At 39.6% G+C, this 16,912-nt stretch overlaps 1 protein-coding gene across 2 annotated transcripts; it reads left to right on the forward strand.

Annotated features, from left to right (window-relative positions):
* The first annotated feature begins 218 nt into the window (after positions 1 to 218).
* On the forward strand, positions 219 to 15,798 carry LOC123879603 (zinc finger protein 271-like). Of its 2 annotated transcripts, XM_045927394.1 has the most exons (9): positions 219 to 474; positions 6,297 to 6,471; positions 7,304 to 7,396; positions 8,443 to 8,577; positions 9,063 to 9,494; positions 10,340 to 10,434; positions 12,862 to 12,920; positions 13,988 to 15,238; positions 15,359 to 15,798. In XM_045927394.1, the coding sequence occupies exons 1-9, from the start codon at positions 398 to 400 to the stop codon at positions 15,370 to 15,372; spliced, it is 2,331 nt and encodes a 776-aa protein (XP_045783350.1). In that variant the 5' UTR covers positions 219 to 397; the 3' UTR covers positions 15,373 to 15,798. The 2 variants fall into 2 exon arrangements, with proteins under 2 accessions (XP_045783350.1, XP_045783349.1); XM_045927393.1 differs by having other exon boundaries at positions 13,988 to 15,798.
* Positions 15,799 to 16,912: the final 1,114 nt, after the last annotated feature.

The raw sequence follows: 16,912 nt of genomic DNA on the forward strand, positions 1-16,912 counted from the left end.
GCGTGTGTCGGCGACATGGCACAGACGGGGTCCATACCACAGGTCCATACTTGTATAGTTTGAGTAACTTGTTACAATTATCTACAAACTTGACATTGGCTAATCTTTGTAAAGCCAGACGAGAAAAAAAAAAGTACTTAGGATGAAAAACTCCTTCGTTGGTGACACAGATCAATAACATATGTTAGTGATTAGTAATATCCTATATATATGTTATTGGTCTGTGGTAATTACACACTCTTTGCTTCGTATTTTTTAACACAGGCCAGGAATATTTTTTAATATACCTAATTATTGTATTGTTTGCCCGTAATAATTAATTCGTGCTGCTTTGCTTTTATTGATCCAGTATTGGATTCAGTGGTATACGATACTTAAAAAATAAAAATAATTGAAAATGCGTTGTTGTGTGCTTTTCTGCAAAAACACTTCCATCAATGTGTCCACATCAGAGAAGGGGATTAGTTTTCATGGGTAAGTTTATTCAACACTTCGCCTGGCTTCGCACAGGTAGCTTATTAAAATTTCGAATTTTTTTACCCGACTGCGGCAAAGCCAAAAGGAAGGGTTATGATTTTAGCAGTCTATGTACGTATGTGTGTATGTATGTTTGTATCCAGATTCTGTCTGTTAACTTGCTGTGCCTTAACTACTCGGCCGATTTTGATGAATGAGGTGTCAGTCGATTCATAGACATAGGCTCATAGATATGTATAGGCTATATTATAAACGAAAAAAATTGACCTAATATGGAGGTCTCCAAAATTTTTATTGCTATTGTATCGAGTGGGATGTCAAATGAAAGAGAAAAAAATTCAGAGCTCATGTATATAAATGTACAATAACATTAAAATATACCAAGGGGCAGAAAAACAAATTTACTCTAATATTTCAGTGTTTATTAAGACAATCACAGTCAGGTTTTAGTTTTCAACTTTATCTTGTTTGAAAATAAATTATCTGTTGTATATGTGTCTATTCAGGATTGCATGTATACGTCATCCCAATGTCTTTTGTTTGATTAAAGCAGTGTGACTACAACTACCGTGTGTATCACTCGTATTCCCCGATGCAACAGTGGCGACGAGCGCGCATCTAATAATTACCCACGTGCCGGGGAAATAAAAAATGTCGGTCGATCGGGTGTCGTTGTCGGTCGGGATTTTATCGACTTTTGACCACGGTCGTGGTGACTCTTGGAAGTCATATAAAGGTCGACTGCTACAGTGGTATATCGCGAACGATATAAACGCGACAACAGATGCAACGGGGATCAGACGACGGGCTATTTTACTTAGTGCACTCGCGGAAGGATCATACCAACTTGCGGTGGATTTGGCCTTGCCGAAAACGCTAGAAGACGTTCCATTCGAGGACATACTAGCTATCTTGGACGCACACTTCACACCGAAGAGGTTGGGCATCGGTGAGAGGCATAAATTTTATGCAGCAACACAGCAACCGTCAGAGTCGCATACAGAATGGGCGGCTAGACTGCGGGGGCTGACGGCTCATTGTAATTTTAGCAACGTGGAAGAAGCACTGCGGGATCGCTTTGTAATAGGCATGCGGCCGGGGCTCGAGAAGGAGAAGCTGTATGCTAAGGATCTCACAGAGCTCACTCTCACGAAGGCGGTGGAGCTGGCGGAGAGTATCCGGTGCGCGCACGCTGGAGCTGCTAGCAGTTCCAATGCAGGTGTCATTGCGAGCGCGGTTGAGGTGGAGCGCGGCGCCATGTTCAAGATGGAAGGAACAAAAAGTGATAGCAAAAATAGTGCAAGTGCTGGTGTGAGTGCGACAAAATCTAAATGCCATGTCTGTGGATTTTTCCATAAATCAAAAATATGTAAATATAGGAATCATGTGTGTAACCGGTGTCATGTCACGGGGCATCTTCGAAGGGCATGCCCCCAGATAGGGTACGTAGCCACAGGCGGAGCCGCCGAGGACGACGATGATGACGGTAAGTTGTATAATATACGTTCGGTGAAGGGCGAACCCATGGTGGAATCAGTGGATATCCGCGGAATAAAAATAAAATTTGAAATCGATAGTGGTTCATCAGTTACTGTAATATCCGAGAATACCTACACAAAACATTTCAACGACATACCGTTGACAAAAAGTAATAAGAGACTCGTGAGTTATACGGGAGACAGCATTTTATGTTTAGGTATGATTCGCGTACCGGTGTCATTCGATGGACGATCGCATACTCTCGACATTTTTGTCGTACGCGGCGGCGGCCCGCCGTTACTAGGTAGGGACTTTATTTCTCTTTTTAAATTGGAGCTAACTTCGGTTAATTATTGTAAACAAACCGAAAATCAAGTCAAAAGGCTTCAAACACAATATCCTCACATATTTTCAGGCAAATTAGGATGTTTTAAAAAATATAAAGTGTCATTGACTTTAAAAGACAATTCGAAACCAGTTTTTTTTAAAGCTAGGCCGCTCGCGTTCGCCTTACGAGATAAAGTTAATAAGGAAATTGATAGATTACTCGAGTTAGGCGTACTGAAACCCGTGGAGCATTCTGAATATGCGTCGCCGATCGTACCCGTGCTCAAGCGAAATGGTTCAGTAAGATTATGTGCTGATTATTCGGTCAGTATAAATAAACAATTAGTTATTGAAAAATATCCCTTGCCTACAGTGAGTGAGCTATTTTCAAGGCTTCACGGGGGCCAAAAGTTTACAAAGTTGGATCTCTCTATGGCTTATAACCAATTTGTATTAGATGAGGAATCACAGAAAATTACCTGTATCAACACTCATCGTGGATTGTATAAGTACACCAGGTTAGTGTTTGGGTTGGCGTCTGCGCCGGCTATTTTTCAGCGCGCAATGGAGAATGTGTTGTCAGGCATGAATGGTGTTCTTTGTTTATTAGATGATGTTTTAATAACCGGGGCCAACGACGGTGAGCATATGGATCGGTTGCATGCGGTACTGCAAAGATTACAAGAGGCAGGGTTAACGTTACAAAAGGAAAAGTGTGAATTTTTTAAGGATGAAGTAAGTTATTTAGGGTATGTTATAAACAAAGACGGGTTAAAGAAATCATCCTCAAAGGTCAAAGCTATTTTAGAGGCATCGGTTCCCGCTAATGTTAGTCAGTTACAGTCATTTTTAGGCCTAGTTAACTACTATCGCAGTTTCGTGCCCAGCGCATCAACTATCTTAAGCCCTTTATATGAGTTGTTAAAAAAGGGGGCTAAATGGAATTGGGATCAATATCATAGTAAGGCATTTAATACAATTAAAAGGCTGTTAGCGTCAGATCAAGTGCTTACTCATTTCAATCCTAACGCAAAGTTAATTTTAACGGTCGATGCATCCCCGAGCGGGTTAGGTGCAATTTTGTCCCAAATCGAAAGCGACGGAACCGAGAAACCGATAGCCTTCGCTTCGCGGACGCTTAGTGCTGCGGAGAAACATTACTCGCAGATTCAGAAAGAAGCCACGGCTATAATATTCGGAGTCCGACGCTTCCATCAATATTTGTATGGTAGGGCCGATCCCTTCGTACTTCGCACTGATCATAAGCCTCTCATATCAATATTCGGGCCGCACAAAGGTATTCCGGAAGTATCGGCAAACCGTTTACAGCGATATGCTATGTTTTTAAGCGGCTATAACTATACGATAGAATACGTACGAAGTATAGATAATAGCGCGGATTACTTGTCTCGCGCGAGCCTCCCTGCCCCCGCGTCCGGGGGAAGCGGGCCGGGTGCGGCGGAGGGGAGCGCGGGGCGTTGCGCAGACGCAGCCGCGGCATTGTATGATCGCGCGGCCTATGTGTGCTTCGTAATCGACGGGTCGCTCCCGGTATCGCTGGATGAGTTACGTAAGGAAACGGAGAAAGATGTAATACTGTCGCGAGTTGCGAGATATGTTTTACGAGGCTGGCCGCCCAAAGTGAATGATATCGAGATTAAGCCATATTATTTTTGTAGGATGCAACTCTCCTTGGAAAACGGTTGCCTCATGAGGGGTCATAAGGTCGTAATTCCAGGGGCGTTGAGAGCGAAGGTACTTTCGGAACTACATTCTTCACACTTAGGCATGGTAAAAACTAAAGCAGAATGTAGGTCACGGTTCTGGTTCCCTGGAATTGATGCCGCTGTAGAAGATATAATAGGTACTTGTAACATCTGCCAACAGCTACGACCTGCAGCACCCCGTGTACCAATTTCGCCTTGGGAGTTTCCATCGCGTCCTTTCCAACGCGTCCACATGGATTTCCTCGGTCCGATTAACGGTCGTACCTATTTAGTTATAGTAGACGCGTATACCAAATGGGTGGAAGTATACGATATGGTCACCACTACTACATCGGCCGCGGTCATCGAAAAGTTGTATGAGTTCATGTCACGGTTCGGGTTAATGGAATTTCTTATAACAGACAATTTCGCCTCCTTTTGTTCGCAGGAATTTATTAAATTTTGCGATGTAAACGGAATCACGCACTTGACATCGCCGGCGTATCACCCGGCTAGTAACGGCCAGGCAGAAAGCTATGTCAAAATAATAAAAAAGGGCATCAAATCGAGTCTAATGTCTAGTCGCAATATAAAAGAATGCAAGGTTAAAATGTTAAAATATCTATTCGACTATCGAAATTCGCTACATTCCACCACGGGGTCGTCGCCGGCGCAGTTAGTTTATGGTCGAAAATTAAGAACGCGATTAGATTTGATAAATCCGATATCATCGCCGCCCTCGTCTGCCGCCTTGGCTAATTTTGTTAAAAATCGACAGTGTACACAAGTTAGAGGTCGTGGAGGAAAATTTCAAAAAACGTTTTCGTTAGGTGATAATGTGTTATACAAAAAATATAGTAACAATAATAAGTACAGTTGGTGTAAGGGACTAATTGTTAAGAAGCTCGGCAGAGTAATTTATTTAGTCAAGGATTGTGAAACGTTGTTAGTTGTTAAGAAACATAAAAATCAAATTGTTTTAAATAAAGAGACAAGTAACAACCTCGACTTCTGGGACGATGATAATATAGGACAGCAGTCATCATCATCACCGACACAACCTGAGGGTGGGAGGAATGAGGAACCGGTATCAGCACCCGTGTCGGCCGGCACGTCCGGCTCGTCTGTCGCGAGCGCTGCTGCCGAGACAAACGAGGATCCGCCCTTAGCACCCGTGTCGCCCGGCACGTCTGGCTCGGCTGTCACGAGCACCGCGGCCGAGACGCCCGCTACACCCGAAGCACCCGCCGCCGTGCCGTCACCTCCAGCGGACGACTCGCCTGACAGAGTGACAAGAACCCGAGGAGTACGGCGACCGCAGACATCCGAGGATGAGTTCTTCGAGTGTATAGAGAGTGATATTCGGAGGCCCTCTGCTCGAACTCGAAGGAGGTTGTTACGTCAACGTCTCGATAACTAGATTAATATAGCTATTTTACGAGATTGTCAATCTAGGGGAAGGAGTGTTGTATATGTGTCTATTCAGGATTGCATGTATACGTCATCCCAATGTCTTTTGTTTGATTAAAGCAGTGTGACTACAACTACCGTGTGTATCACTCGTATTCCCCGATGCAACATTATCTATAGCCTATGTCACTTAGGAATAATTTAGCTGTCTACTGGTGAAATATTTTTCAAAATTGGATCAGTGGTTGCAGAGATTACTTCTTACAAATAAACTTTGTCTGTGTTGGTGTTTGCTGGCGCGCGTGCTCTGCCTTTTTGGAGTGTTTTTTTTTTTGTTAACAGTGGCCGGGCTTTGTGTTTTACTAGTGTTTTTGGTGGTGGAACTGGGAAGCGCTCTAGAGAGGCGCTTGTGTCAGTGAGCGCCGGCACAGACGGAGTCCATACTTATATAGTTTCCTTGTAAAATATTGTAACTTGTAACTAACTTGTAAATAATTACAAACTTGACATTGGCTAATCTTTGTAAAGCCAGAGGAGATAGAAAAAAAACTTACAAACTTTACTGCTTTATAATATTAGTATAGATAAGATATGAGTACTTCTATGTCCTGACTAGCCATAGTTGCCTATGCCTATGAACGAAACCTGTATATTGTAGATTTGGGCGTGTTTGGAAACCTTGTAGCTTTAGTTTTAAGTAACGTAATTAATTATCACCACTATATCGTACAAGTTTAACAATTTCGACCATCAAAAGGAGTACAATTGTATCTACTTTGAATAAATGATTTTGACTTTGACTTATTTAGAAGGTTTAAAACTCAGCATTTAGAACATTAGTTGCGGAAGGTTCACGAGGCAGGCTTCTGCTAGTATAACATAAATGGTAATTTCCAGTCTCCCCAGTGATGTGCGTCTGCGTGCTGCTTGGCTCAGAGCCCTCGGCAAACAACACAGTCAGCTACCAGACTCTGCTGTGGTCTGCTCCCAGCATTTTCTTAATGATGAAATTTATGAAACCAAAAGTGGCTTAAGGCAGATTGCTACTGGTGCTGTTCCTTCAACAGTGCAGGTAGTTACTTCTTCATAATGTAATAGAATAGATTTTTATTCAAATAAACTTTTACAAGTGCTTTTGAATCGTCAAATAATTTACCACTGGTTCGGAATGCCGTTCCTACCAAGAAGAACCAGCAAGAAACTCGGTGGTTGCTCTTTTCAATTGTTCAATTATGTGTAATAATGTGTTTCAAAGTACCTAAGCTTGGAATCTATAGGGTGCACTTCGACTTTGCTTAGACTTAAGTTTCAGTTAAAATGAGATAGATATATGCCAGAGGTATAACGCTGTCTCATTTTAACAGTGTCTTAAGTCTGAGCAAAATCAGTGTGATCTAAAGATCTCAGCCCAAAGTAAAACATGTGAATCTAACTGTGCCCTTTTTTAGGGTTCCGTACCTCAAAAGGAAAAACAGAACCCTTATAGGATCACTTTGTTGTCTGTCTGTCTGTCAAGAAACCTATAGGGTACTTCCCGTTGACCTAGAATCATGAAATTTGGTAGGTAGGTAGGTCTTAAAGCACAAGTACAGAAATAAATCTGAAAACTGCGAATTTGTGGTTACATCATTTAAAAAAAATTAAAATGTGTTTTAATTTTCAAAACAAGATAACTATACCGAGTGGGGTATCATATGAAAGCGCTTTACCTGTACATCCTAAAACAGATTTTTATTTATTTTTATGTATAATAGTTTTTGATTTATCATGCAAAATGTTGGAAAAAATACCCGAGTACAGAACCCTCAGTGTGCGAGTCTGATTCGCACTTGGCCGGTTTTTTCTCCTAGTTGCAGCATTGTATGGAAACAGTAATGTAGAAGTAACTAGTAGTATATTTCCAGGTTTGCATGATATGCCTAGACACTGACAGCAAGCTGTATCCAATGAGTAAACACAAATTGGAAGAGGCATATGAAAGGTTAACAGGATATCCAGTAAGTGTTGATTTATGATATGAGATTGATAGATAGATAGATAGAAATCTTTAATGCACACAAAAACATGTAAAGGAACACAACACATAAGGAAGAAAACAGAAAAAACAATTGCGTGCAAAGGCAGCCTTATTGCTTAGAGCAATCTCTACCAGGTAACCTTTGTTGAAAGGAGAAGCTAGTGTTAGATAGTACCATGTTGCAAAGAATTATTCGAAATTACTTAAACATATATACAATATAATATACATATAATGTGAATAATGTTTCAAAAAAAAAAACAAAATTCAAAATAATTTTATTCAATTAAACTTTAACAAGTACTTTGAACCGTCAAAAACATCTACCACTGGTTCAAAATGCCTTTCCTACCGAGAGGAACCAGCAAGAAACTCGGTGGTTGCTCTTTTTAACCCCCGCCCCAAATAGAGGAGTGTTATAAGTTTGACGTGTGTATCTGTGTATCTGTCTGTGGCATCGTAGCGGCTAAACGAATGAACCGATTTTAATTTAGTTTTTTTTGTTTGAAAGGTGGCTTGATCGAGAGTGTTCTTAGCTATAATCCAAGAAAATCGGTTCAGCCGTTTGAAAGTTATCAGCTATTTTCTAGTTACTGTAACCGTCACTTGTCGGGGGAGATATCGATTGCCGATAACCTAGTTGCATAATTACTTTTTTAATCGATAAAGGAACTTTGCGACATTGTTCCATAAAAAAATTTGGATTCCAACTCCTAAATTCTGATGCTGCAGGGGATCTGACCAATCCACGCGGGCGAAGCTGCGGGCATCATCTAGTCCATACTAATATTATAAATGCGAAAGTGTGTCCGTCTGTCTGTCTGTCAGTCTGTCTGCTACGTTTTCACGGCCCAACCACTGAACCGATTTTAATTAAATTTGGTACAGACTTGGGATACATCCCGGGGAAGGACATAGGCTACTTTTTATCCCGGAAAATCAAAGAGTTCCTACAGGATTTAAAAAAAAACCGATATCCACGCGGGCGAAGCCGCGGGCATCTTCTAGTAATTAATATTGTTTCAGTTATGTGATCAGAGAAACCTAAAACATACAGTTTGCGTAAAATGTGCTCAAAGACTGATAAACTTTAGTAGATTCAGAGACAAGAGCTTGAGAGCCCGTGCACTGATGATGGACTTAGTTGAAAAACATGAATTTGTGAGTAGTTAAAACATGACTTAATATAAACTTAATAGTTTCCATCTTTGCTTTAACAGAGCTCTCTTCGTCACTTACTCCATACAATCGTAGTCCCAATTTAATTTCAATATTAAGCAACCGAAGTCCATGAAATTTTGCAGACATATTCTAGAAACTAATATTCCTGTCCTGTGGCGTTTTAGATTTTTCTAAAAATATGTAGTTGTAGAATTACAGGGGCTCTAAGATTTGTATGTGAATTTTTAAGACTGCGTAACTTTGAAACCGAATATTTTGATGGAAATCTGGAAAACCACACACATAGATATCAGTTCCCGGAACGTTTCTGCAAAATTCCTTTGAGTATGATAGGTTAGTATTCCAATGAGAGACGAACTACGTTTGTATGGAGCGAGTGACGGAGAGACCCCTCTTAAAACTTGCTTTTCTTTATAATGTCAATAATGATGTGTTTATTCAATAATCAACTTATTTCCCAACAGATAACAAGGCGACATATAAAAGGGATAAACCGCACAAAGAACCAACTAAGCTGTGATTTTGTGGTAACAAAGCTATTACCTGACCACTGTGACTTATACGTACAAGACTCCTCAGAAGACAAAAAGACAGAATCTGAGCCAATCAAATGTAATGTTTTAGTGAAAGTTGAAGAAAGTTATGACCCTATGTCGATTGATGAAGATATTCAAGTGACAAATGAAGACGAGAATAATGGGAACTATATAAGTGATGAATTTTTTGTATCTAAGGAGGAATTGTTATCCGACAACGAGATAGTGTTGGACATAAAACAAGAGGATGAAATGCCAGATCCGTTAAACTATGAAAGTACTGCCTTCAAATGTTGTCTCTGTTTTTCGGAGTTTGTCGGTGAACATGCATATATGCAACATATGCGCATGCATGACCAGGTGAGGGTCTTCACTATGAAACACTTTAGGTTTCTGTACCTAAAAAAGGAAAAACAGAATCACTTTGTTGTCTGTCTGTCCATTTGTCATGTCTGTCAAGAAAACCTATAGGGTACTTCCCGTCGACCTAGAATCATGAAATTTGGCAGATAGGTAGGTCTTATAGCACAAGGAAAGGAAGAAATCCTAAAACCGTGAATTTGTGGTTACATCACAAAAAAAATTATTACAACATGTTCATGAACAAATAATTCAGTATTTTCAATTTTAAAAGTAAGATAAATATACTTACTAAGTAGGGTATCATAATATGAAAGGGCTTTACCTACACATTCTTTTTTACCGACTTCGAAAAAAGGAGGGGCTTCTCAAATATTCGTCTGAATCTTTTTTTTTTATGTATGTACCCTGATTACTCAAAGACGCCTGGACCAATTTGGTAAATTTTTTTATTTGAAAGGGTATACTTTGCAGGTGGTCCCATATAAATTTAGTGAAGATCTGATGAATATCTTCGGAGATGTAGAACAGAACTTCTCAATGGATAAGAGCAAATTGCTCGCGATCAGTGTAGTAGCTTAGTAAACAGTAGGGTTTTGACTAGGCATAGCATATTATAGTACAGTGGGGCCACTAAAAATTGTGAAATAATAAATTTTCAAAAGAAAAATAAAACCAACTTCAAAAATCACAAACACTAAAAAATAATTTTTGTTTCTACACGTGTAGTGTATGTATGAAGTTGGGCGAGCTTCACACTTGGATTTCTAGTTTCTTTTATTATGCTCGCTCGGTTTAATTTTCTTTTGAATTTTTTTTATATTGTTTCGTTTTGTATTTGGCAGAACAGTGACGGTTATGCTGACTGTGGCACGTCTCAAGTATGCAAGCCTCATACAGCCGTGAGCTCCTCACACTCTCCACACCTCACTGAGAACAAGTCAGTATATCTTCTTCTCTGGTCTGGCTTTACACTGATTAGCCAATGTCAAGTGTGTAGTTATTTACAAGTTAGGAAAACTATATGTATAAGTATGGACTTCGTCTGTGCTGGCGCCCGCCGACATACACGCGGCGCCCCTTTAGAGCGCTTCTCAGTCAGTTCCTCGGTCAGTTCCACCACCAATAAACACCAGCGGGACACAAAAACCGGCCACTTCTAACAAAAAAACACTCCAAAAAATCACAACACGCGCGCCAACAAACGCCACCACAGACAAAGTCCGTCAGTATATCTACCAATAAATAAATTAACCATACTAATATTACAAATTTAATTTAAGTATTAAGCTGTGATAGCTTAGTGGTTAGAACGTCCGCCTCCTAATCGGAGGTCGGGGGTTCGATCCCGGGCACGCACCACTAACGTTTCAGTTACTTATGTGCGTTTTAAGCAATTAAATATCACTTGCTTTAACGGTGAAGGAAAAAAACATCGTGAGGAAACCTGCATGCCTGAGAGTTCTCCATGTTCTCAAAGGTGTGTGAAGTCTGCCAATCCGCATTGGGCCAGCGTGGCAGACTATGGCCTAAACCCTTCTCATTCTACCCGTAAAAGGAGACCCGTACTCAGTAGTGGGGTGGAAATGGGTTGATCATGATGAATATTACAAATGCGAAAGTGTGTCTGTCTGTCTGTGTGCTAGCTTTTCACAGCTTATCAGACTGACCAATTTTGAAGAAAGTACAGAGTTAGCTTACATCCCGGGTACGGATATAGGATACTTTTATCTCGGAAAATCAAAGAGTTCCCACAGGATTCTTAAAAGCCCATGCGTTTAATCTATACTAATAAATAAAATTGGAGTGTCTGTCTGTAATTTCGAAATAACTACCTCATATTAAGCTCATATGGTTATTTGAACGATACCATAACTGAATCACACGTTTTTAAAATTTTTGTCTGTCTGTCTGTCTGTCTGTCTGTCTGTCTGTCTGTCTGTCTGTCTGTCTGTCTGTCTGTCTGTCTGTTTGAAAAGGCTAATCTTTGGAACGGCTGAACCGATTTTGACGGGAGTTTCACAGGCAAGTAGAGGATTGACCAGGGCGTAAAATAGGCTACTTTTTTAACCGACTTTTAAAACGGGAGTTGTGTTTTTCTACCTATGTACACCGAAATCTCCGAGATTTCTGAACCGATTTGCGTCATTTCTTTTTTAATCGATAGAGGAACTTTGCGACATTGTTTCATAAAAAATTTGGAGTCCAACTCCTCAATCCTGATGCTGCAGGGGATCTGACCAATCCACGCGGGCGAAGCTGCGGGCATCAGCTAGTCTATACATATAATAAAATTGTAGAAAAGTGGTGTCTGTACAATGGAAATATATTAAAAAAAAAGTAGCAGGGGTTGTTATTATATCGATGCCAAACCCGAAATTGTAATTAATTTTTGTTTTGTCTGTTTGTCTGTTTGTTTGTGCACGCTAATATCAGAAACGGCTTATTCGATTTAGATACGGTTTTCACTAATATATTGTAGTAAGCTTCACTTAACATTTAGTGTTTATTTCATGTCAATCGGTTCATAAATAAAAAAGTTATGTCAATTTAAAGAATCACGGCGAACATTTTTAACATACATGCTGCCCGAAAAGTCACTATTCCACGCGAACGAAGTCGCGGGCACAGCTAGTCGATTTATACGTTTGGTACAGCTTGCGTCCCGGAAATTTTGCTCTTCATGTTGAAAACGCAGCACTTGCGAAATAACGGTTCGAAGAAACTGCATTTTTCCTTAGCACAGCTAAAATTTTCATGCCTAAGTCCTTAGCAAGAAACATACTTCCAATGAGAATTTTCCTGAAAATTATTTTTTGTTGTGTCAGAAAATTCCTTGTTTAGTAAAATGGTAAAAAAACTCAAAAGTGTCGATCTCTGCAAAATAGAGTTACGAGGGCAGAATTGATATAGGCTACTTTTTAGCCCGGAAAATGAAATATTTCCCACAGGATTAAAAAATCTAAATTCACACGGACGAAGTTGCGCGTATCATCTAGTTTCACAGTACAAATTTTTTTAACACCCGACCCAAAAGAAGGGGTGTTATAAGTTTGACGTGTGTATCTGTCTGGGGCATCGTAGCTCCTAAACGAATGAACCGATTTTAATTTAGTTTTTTTTTTGTTTGAAAGGTGGCTTGATCGAGAGTGTTCTTAGCTATAATCGAAGAAAATCGGTTCAGCCGTTTGAAAGTTATCAGCACTTTTCTAGTTACCGTAACCTTCACTTGTCGGGGGCGTTTTAAATTTTTAATTTACACTTGTTAAACATACATTTGTACTAGTACCATAATATCATTTACTTCTTGGCCTGCTAGCGAGCGGCTCCCCAGCACACTGTAGATACATTCCGATATATCTTACAGGCAGACCATTCCGCTGAGCCAGGCCCCGAGCCCGTCCACACACTCATCTCAAACTGCAGGTCAGTGACCACTCCACTCATTTATATAGTGTTATTATTCATTCAAATATAATAAATATAAAATATACAATAATTTACTAAGTTGCAGGCAACTTAGTGAATTTGTGTTTACATCACAAAAAGAACCGGCCAAGTGCGAGTCAGGCTCGCGCATTGAGGGTTCCGTACTCAGGTATTTTTTCCAACATTTTGCACGATAATTAAATTTTAAAAACTATTATTATTATTTTAAAAATAAATAAAAATCTGTTTTAGAATTTATACGTAAAGCCCTTTCATATGATACTCCACTTGGAATAGTTATCTTACTTTGAAAATTAAAACACATTTTAATTTTTTTTTAAATGATGTAACCATAAATTCGCGGTTTTCAGATTTATTCCTTTGCTTGTGCTATAAGACCTACCTACCAAATTTCATGGTTCTAAATCTAGTTCAACAGGAAGGTCTATAGGTTTCTTGACAGACACGAAGGACGAATGGACGGATCGGCAGACAGACAGACAACATAGTGATGCTATAAGGGTTCCGTTTTTCCCTTTGAGGTACGGAACCCAAAAAAACTAAAAAACCCGACTGCGTAAAACAAACTCTAGACTTTACTGGTAACTGAAAAGCAAAGACAGATAGGAACAGGCATTTTCTATGATTTATCACTCAAAACTCCTTTCAAACATATACATTGTATATAATATATATATACACATATACATATTATGTATTTTCGAACTCGCCTTTTAAAACTTTTTATTTTTATAAAGGTCAACTCCCCACTCGAAGGTCTTAGAAAAAAATTGTTTTTTGAGCTCGCACATTAAAGCCCATAAAGTCCGCCATTTTGATTTTTTAAGAATTTAAGGTACCCAGTGACACTCGCGCCATCAAGACGAGTCTAATGACATGTCATTTATCAAACCCACTTGAGCCGTATAGTAGTTACAAGCCGACATAGAAACGGACATAAATACATACAGGTCAAACACGTAACCCTCCTTTGGGCTTCGCCGCAGTCGGGTAAAAAGGCGCGTAAGAAGTAATTTTTTACTCATCATAATATTTTGTTTCAGTCGCTCCTCTGTACGCGAGACTTGCGACGAATAACGGAAACAAATTGCAAGCTGAAGACGCCGATACAGTCCAGGAGAGTTTCCAAGCGAGTGATTGTAATCTATTGATCCCTATACAAACTCAAACAGATAAAAAAATTGTAAAAAAATGTAATTTGTGCGTATTCACAACCACTCGAAAATCCTATTTAACGAAACACATTAAAGTTCACACTGATAATAAGCCCTTGTCTTGTAAGTTATGCAAATACAAATGTTCAATAAAAAGGTCATTAGAAACACATATGAGAACTCATACAGGTGAAAAACCGTTTATGTGCGATTCGTGCGAGTATAAAACTGCTAGTAAAATTCATTTAATACGTCACATTAAGATTCACTCTGGTAAAAAACCTCATACTTGCAAGCTATGCTCATTTAGTTGTGTACAATCAGGTCAGTTATCAAGTCACATGAGACGGCACACTGGTGAGAAACCCTTTGCATGCGAGTTGTGCGATTTCAAAACTTCTCAGAGAACTAATTTAAGGAAACACATGAGAAACCACTCTGGTGGCCTTCAAAAGCCTTTGCCAAACCTTACTTGCAAATTCTGTCCGTACAGGTGTGCGCAAAAGGGCAATTTAGTTAATCACATCAAGAGAACTCACACCGATGAAAAACCTTTCATCTGTGAGATATGTGACTACAAGTGTGCACTAAAATGTGACTTAGTGCGACACATGAAAACACACATTCATGAAAAATATATCTCTTGCGAGTTATGCGACTACAAATGTGCAGATCGTAGATATTTAGAGAACCACATGAGAAAACACACAGGTGAGAAACCATATACATGCAAGTTATGCGTGTACAAATGCTCACTAATGGGTACGCTCAAAAACCACATAAGAACTCACACTGGTGAAAAACCATATTCGTGCAAGATATGTGACTACAAATGTTCACAGAGTGGTAACTTGACGAGCCACATGAGAACTCACACCGGTGAAAAACCTTTTACTTGCGAGTTATGCGACTATAAATGTACATATAATTCTACTCTAGTGACCCACATGAGAGTTCACACTGGTGAAAAACCTTTCACTTGCAAGTTATGTGACTACAAATGTGCGGTTAGATCGACTCTAGTGAGCCACATGAGGACTCACACGGGTGAAAAACGTTATACTTGCAAGTTATGTGACTTCAAATGTGCACATAAATGTACTCTAGTGAGTCACATTAAGAGAACTCACACTGAGAAAAATCCTCCATCATAGAACTCACACTGAGAAAATCCTTCCTCATAGAACTCCACAGAAAAATCCTTTTTCATAGAACTCACACTGAGAAAAATCCATCTTCATAGAACTCACACTGAGAAAAATCCTCCATCATAGAACTCACACTGAGAAAAATCCTCCATCATTGAACTCACACTGAGAAAAATCCTCCATCATAGAACTCACACTGAGAAAAATCCTTCGTCATAGAACTCACACTGAGAAAATCCTTCGTCATAGAAATCACACTGAGAAAAATCCTCCGTCATATAACTCACACTGAGAAAAATCCTTCGTGATAGAACTCACACTGAGAAAATCCTTCGTCATAGAACTCACACTGAGAAAAACCCTCTGTCATATAACTCACACTAAGAAAAATCCTCCGTCATATAACTCACACTGAGAAAACACGCCCACTTCTACATATTATGTTGTAGCATGCTACGAAATCGAACGACCGTCGATTTTTGAGCACGCTAATTTAATAAGCATGCTTATTTTTAGCAAAGCATGTACACGTGTGCTACTAGGTGGCATTTGCTAGAAAAAAAAAAACATGCTTTCGTGCTAATAATGAGCATGTGTATCTGTATGTGTGTGTACCTTATAAGAGACGTTTCAAGGGTCATACTCATAACTTTCAAAATACCTAAGGTATCATACTGTACTGTACTGTACATACTGTAAAATACCTGAATATAATTTTACTGTAGTTATTATTTTAGGGCATAGCTAATGTAGAGATAAGTTGCATATCTTTCTTAGTTTCAGATCCAAAACAATAATAATCACACTTGATATTATAAAGGAGAAAGTTTGTATGTGTGTGTGTGTGTGTGTATGTTTATTACTCCTTCACGCAAAAACTACTGGACGGATTGGGCTAAAATTTAAAATGGAGATAGATTTTACCCTGGATTAGCACATAGGCTACTTTTAATCCTGGAAAATCAAAGAGTTCCCACGGGAATTTTAAAAACCTACATCCACGCGAACGAAGTCGCAGGTATCAGCTAGTAATAGAATAAAAAATATCGATAATAATTTTATTAATCGTGGTAGCATCCATTACTTACGTTATAATATATGTACAAGGAACCAAAAGCTTAATTTGCTATAAACCGTCATACCAAAGAAACCTCTATGGTGCAACATGCAGCATGCGATATGCAACGCCCGCCCTCCCACTGATAAACATGCAGGAAAAGCCAGCCTCCAAGCAAGCCATACGCACCACCACCACGCAGCACCACACAAATCCCAAACCACTCGACGCACGTTTCGCCCCGACACTGGAGCATCCTCAGGAGATGTAGATCTTACAATGCCTAATTGCAAAGTCAATTAGGCATTGTAAGGTCTACATCTCCTGAGGATTTGTGTGGTGCTGCGTGGTGGTGGTGGGTATGGCTTGGTTGGTCGCTGGCTTTTCCTACATGTTTATCAGTGGGAGGGCGGGCGGTGCATGTCGCATGCGGCATGTTACACCTACAGATTTTTTTGGTATGGCGGATTATAGCATATTAAGCTTTGGTTCCTTGTATAGTATCATGGACTTACGCAAAATAACGGCTACTTCTATACTACATAATATGGTATAAGTAGATAAGACATTGCCTGTAACGAAATAATGTCAATCTTTTTTGTAAATTAA

Source organism: Maniola jurtina, chromosome 28, assembly GCF_905333055.1.
Source record: "Maniola jurtina chromosome 28, ilManJurt1.1, whole genome shotgun sequence".
NCBI lineage: Eukaryota > Metazoa > Arthropoda > Insecta > Lepidoptera > Nymphalidae > Maniola > Maniola jurtina.

Bases quoted from the DNA above. Each gene is read 5' to 3' on its own strand.
- LOC123879603 (XM_045927393.1), top strand. From the start codon at position 398: ATGCGTTGTTGTGTGCTTTTCTGCAAAAACACTTCCATCAATGTGTCC. The intron at 6,472-7,303 runs GTAGTTACTTCT...GTATATTTCCAG, and splicing joins CTGTTCCTTCAACAGTGCAG to GTTTGCATGATATGCCTAGA. The intron at 8,578-9,062 runs GTGAGTAGTTAA...ATTTCCCAACAG, and splicing joins TAGTTGAAAAACATGAATTT to ATAACAAGGCGACATATAAA.